General features: G+C 38.8%; 1 protein-coding gene across 1 annotated transcript; it reads right to left on the bottom strand.

Annotated features, from left to right (window-relative positions):
* Positions 1-535: 535 nt before the first annotated feature.
* On the bottom strand, positions 536-4135 carry LOC130095986 (P2Y purinoceptor 14-like). The gene is made up of 2 exons (XM_056262600.1): positions 3749-4135; positions 536-1933 (listed from the first exon to the last, which is right to left on the bottom strand). The coding sequence occupies exons 1-2, from the start codon at positions 4126-4128 to the stop codon at positions 1330-1332; spliced, it is 984 nt and encodes a 327-aa protein (XP_056118575.1). The 5' UTR covers positions 4129-4135; the 3' UTR covers positions 536-1329.
* Between the last annotated feature and the right edge of the window lie 625 nt (positions 4136-4760).

The following is a 4760-nucleotide window of genomic DNA, read 5'->3' as shown; positions in this document are numbered from 1 at the left end:
TGACGCTAAAGGGTGCCATGTGCGTCGGATTTAGACGCATGGTCAAAAGTGTCAGTTAGATGACGCCCGAGGATGAGCGTCTCATATTGACGCTTAAGGGGTACCATGTGCGTGGGCATGTTGACGCATGGTCAAAAGTGTCAGTTAGATGACGCCTTGGGATGAGAATGTGTTGACAAATTTGATTAAACCATCAATATAAGAGGAAAATATTTTTTTTTGTAAATATTTTAAATATGAGGAATGAACAAAATACTTAAAGTATTTATCTGACTAAATTATTTGGCAAACAAGGCAACTACAGCTACAGGTTTTATTTTCTTATGTAATAAAAAAAATGCAAATAGAAACACTAAAATCTCCCTGCAAAAAGCATACATTGACTACAACATAATCAGTTATTAATATTTAGTTGGCTGTCTCTCTCTTGTTTTAGCATGTGTTCATAATTTTGTTTTAATGACAGCCTGATCAACAATGCTGTCTGCACAATTTGGCAGGTTTCATTCCTTTAGCACAAATAAAACAACTGAATCCAAGCACATTTTTAAGAATATTTAAATAAAGGGAGAAGATGTCAATTTTCCTTGGATGGACATCATGTTAGAATTGTATATTCAATATATATTTAAGATTTTATATTAATATATATTTATATTAAAACAAAGAAAAGTCTTAAAATTAAAATAAATATTTCTGCACTACTGCTACATCACTAATTAAACAAATAAATTGATCAAGTTAACTCCTTTGTACAGTCGTCAGATGTTCTTGCTTCCATTGAAGCACAAGATGTGAACATTCTCAAATGATGCTGGAGAACATGATCATCAGGTTTTACACAAACTTGTGGAGTTCATGCAGCTCAAGTGCTGCTGTCAGTAAAGCAATGAAATCAAATATAGGGGACGTGAACCTGTTCCCAGCCAACATTTCATGGTGAGGCCAATGTACTATAGGCATACTAGGGTTAACTCAGATAGGGATTACATGGGACCCATGGACAAACCCATTTGGGGCCCATACTGGGGTTAACTCAGATAGGGGTGACATGGGACCCATGGACAAACCCATTTGGGGCCCATACTGGGGTTAACTCAGATAGGGGTGACATGGGACCCATGGACAAACCCATTTGGGGCCCATACTGGGGTTAACTCAGATAGGGGTGACATGGGACCCATGACAAACCCATGTAGGGCCCATATTTCACGACCATATCTTGGCTACATTGGCCCCATCATGAAATGTTGGCTGGATGTGAATTTTTGCAGTTTCGTTTCGTGCCGCTACTGGTGCAGAAATCACACATTACACCTTTAACTCAACTTACTGGTTTCTTTGTTGAAATCTTTGAAGGTTAAGCCGGGCCCTGAAGGTCTTGCAAAAGAAAAAGTAAATAAGTGGATCCAGGGAGGCATTTAGCACTGCAAGCAGGACGGTCAGCTCCTTTATGATGTAGAAGGCCTGAGCTGCTGTACAGTCATGCAGAAGGGGACTGATAAACACGTGCGGCAGTCTCACCATATGATAGGGCACAAAGCACACGCAGAAAACCGCCACCAGTACTCGCATGTTGCGTTTTGACTTGCTGAGCTTTGCGTCCCTAGGCTTTTCCGGCATTGTGCGCTGAGCTTGTCGAAGCCTCTGTACGTTCCCCCAATAAAACAGAATCAGGGATACCAGCACAGACAAAAATACTAAAAAGGAAAGGATATGCATGGTCATGTAGATCTGTTTGAGCAAGCTGTTATGAAAACTTTTACAGCTAAAACCACTGTTGGGAGTGTTTTCTTTATCAGAACTGAAAAAAACAGCAATATAGACACAAATAAAGCACAACAGGAAAGCCCAGGTCACTATGCAGATGTAGCGGGTCGAGCGGACTGTTTGCAGCATGTGAGTCTCCAGTGGCCGAACAATCCTCATGTACCTGAAACAAAGGAGCAAAGAATTCAAAGAACACAGAGAAGGCTTTCAAAATACAGAAACAGTGTTTGTGACGTTTGCACCTCCATGACTTTCTACTGAAGTAAAATATAATCATGTAATGTTGAACTGGTAATTAGCCTTTTCTTTAGTGTGTAATATTTTTTAGTGATGTCTGGCCTGCACTGTTAACCCTTGCTGTAAAAAAAAGGTCAAATTCTGACAGAATCATAACATTTTCCATTAAAACAGTAATATGGTAGAAAACAACGCATTCTGGGTTATTTTTGTCGTTTTCGAGAAAATAGCCTACAGGAATATAGCTACTGTGAATTAACACCGCTCAAAGTCGACGCTCAGAGGCTGTTTTCCAAATCACAACCTATACCCTCATTCACTATTCCCTACATTAGTTCACTAATATAGTCCACTGTTGCCAGTAGTTTACTGTAAAATGTAGTTTTTTGGGCCACCATTGAGCTGAAGAGTAGAGCCTGTACTTCAGTCCAGGAGAAGACCAAGTAACATTGATGATTTGCTGCATGTTGCTTTATTTAACACGCTGTAGTTGCTGGTCCAGTTATTTAATATGCGGTGACTGTGTAGTTTCTGGTCCAGATAAACAATCTTAATCAAGTTTAGAGTTTTGTTTTTTCTTCACATTTAAAATATTTAAAAGATAAAACATATGTCCCTTATATTTTGATAATTTAATCGAACAGGGTTATAAAAAAATCTCCTCCGGATATACTTTTGGTCACTACTGTATATTATATTTTATATACAAATATATATTACAATATTGTTTTAATTTGTTTTTCATCATCGTTATACAAATAAATGTAGTTATTTACATACAGTTACATTATAATTACACAATTTCAATGTGATATATAATTACAATAATAACAATAATAATTATTATTTCTTTTATAATTATTATTTTATAACTATTATCTTAACTAATATATTTAATTATTAATAATATATAAATTATACAATTTATAATTATAAAAAAATGAAATCATTTGTTCCCTTTCGTTAGGGAACTCCTACGTCTCGTCGGAAGAGTTTCCAACGAATTGGGATCACGCTAGGGAGACCAATTGCCTTCGAGTGAATTAAAAACGAGCCAATGAATATTGGCATGCAGGACTTGCATTCCGCGCCCCGCCTGCCAGTGCGGGTATAAAGCGGAAGCGAGCGCATACACATATGCTTTTAGCTTCAGAGCCGACCGGTGTGTCCTCTGAGTGATGAGCTTCAAGATTAAAGAATTATCTCACTGTGGGAACATGACCATCGCGGTGCTGAGACTTAGACTGCGAATCCCTTTGGAGATTCCCCGATCTAGTTCTTCTTCTGGTTTACTCCAGAAAAAGGCTACTTCGGCTAATCCCATTGGTGGTCAAGAGGGTTACAGTGAGGACTGAAAGATCCCCTCAGGCTTCCCACTCCTCTGCATCGCTGCCACTGGGGCCCTTGGAGGAGCGCGCTGGCCCATCTCGTGTGGCTCCAGTCGTTTCCTTCGGGGCCCCACCGGAGGATCAGATGTCGATCGCTGCATCGGAGGGAGAAGAGTCAGCTTGCAAGTCCTGCATGCCAATATTCATTGGCTCGTTTTTAATTCACTCGAAGGCAATTGGTCTCCCTAGCGTGATCCCAAATCGTTGGAAACTCCTCCGACGAGACGTCTCCGTTCCCTACTCAGAACGAGGGTTACCATACGTAACCGAGACATTTTCTTTTATTGTAATTAAAATATGGTTTTACTGTTTATTTTGGATGGATGGATGGATGGATGGATGGACATCCATACCTGTTTGCAGCAATGTAGCCCATGAAGAGAATACTGGAGTACATGTTGAGGTAGGAAGCTGGAGCACCAAAGATACAGTAGATCCGCTGTATTTCCACTGAAGTGCTTGCGTATTTGGCAATGCGTAATATCAAACACAGGCAGACAAACAAGTCTGCTATAACCAGATTCTTGAGATAGACTGTGATGCTGGACTGGCTTGTAGGTTTACAAAAATACACATATATTGCAATGCTGTTGAGTGCCAGGCTTGCCAGAAAAACCAGAGAGTATACAGATATAAAGAATGTACGAGCTGGCATTTCAGACAAGCCACAAGGTCCTTGAGTTGAATTGGTTGTGTTCTGGTCCATGATGGAGCTGGATTGTGACCCAGACATGAGACAGATCGTTATCTGCTGGAAGAGAGGTTGAATTTTATTATACAAAATGGGGAGAGTTTCCAAAATACCACTAACACTTTAAAATAAGTTTTCATTTGTTAAAATCTTTTTACAGTAATCTATTTAACAGTATTCTATTTTAGTTGGAAGAAACTGGAAGAAAACAAAACTAGAAGTATTTCGCATTTCATGGAAGGAGAGCTCGATTGCATACAGAGAGGCCTTAAAAGCTGCTAGATCTGCTTATTTTTCAGAAGAAAACAAAACAAAAACCAAGGTATTTATTTGAAACAGTGGCTAAACTAACGAAAAATAAAGCCTCAAGCACAGAAGTTTCCAAGCAGCACAGCAGTAATGACTACTTCTTCACTTATAAGATTGATAATATCAGGGAGAAAATTATACCTATGCAACCGTCTACTACAGAATCGCGTCAGGGAGTGCATTGTAGTCTTCCTAAGTAAAAATGAGATTAATTCATTTCTATAAGAGAAGGGAGAATTTTTTTAACTCGTTAAATCATCTAAATAGACAACATGTATATTAGACCCTATACCAACTAAGCTAATGAAAGAGATGCTTCCAAAGGTCAAAGATCCTCTTCTTAATATCATTAATTCATCTTTGTT

Source organism: Rhinichthys klamathensis, unplaced genomic scaffold, assembly GCF_029890125.1.
Source record: "Rhinichthys klamathensis goyatoka isolate OS25496 unplaced genomic scaffold, OSU_Roscu_1.1 h1tg000194l_1, whole genome shotgun sequence".
In the NCBI taxonomy this organism is placed as follows: Eukaryota; Metazoa; Chordata; class Actinopteri; order Cypriniformes; family Leuciscidae; genus Rhinichthys; species Rhinichthys klamathensis.
This window is presented reverse-complemented; position numbering and strand designations above follow the sequence as displayed.

Bases quoted from the DNA above. Each gene is read 5' to 3' on its own strand.
- LOC130095986 (XM_056262600.1), bottom strand. From the start codon at position 4,128: ATGTCTGGGTCACAATCCAGCTCCATCATGGACCAGAACACAACCAAT. The intron at 1,934-3,748 runs GTATGGATGTCC...CCTTTGTTTCAG, and splicing joins GGCTACATTGCTGCAAACAG to GTACATGAGGATTGTTCGGC.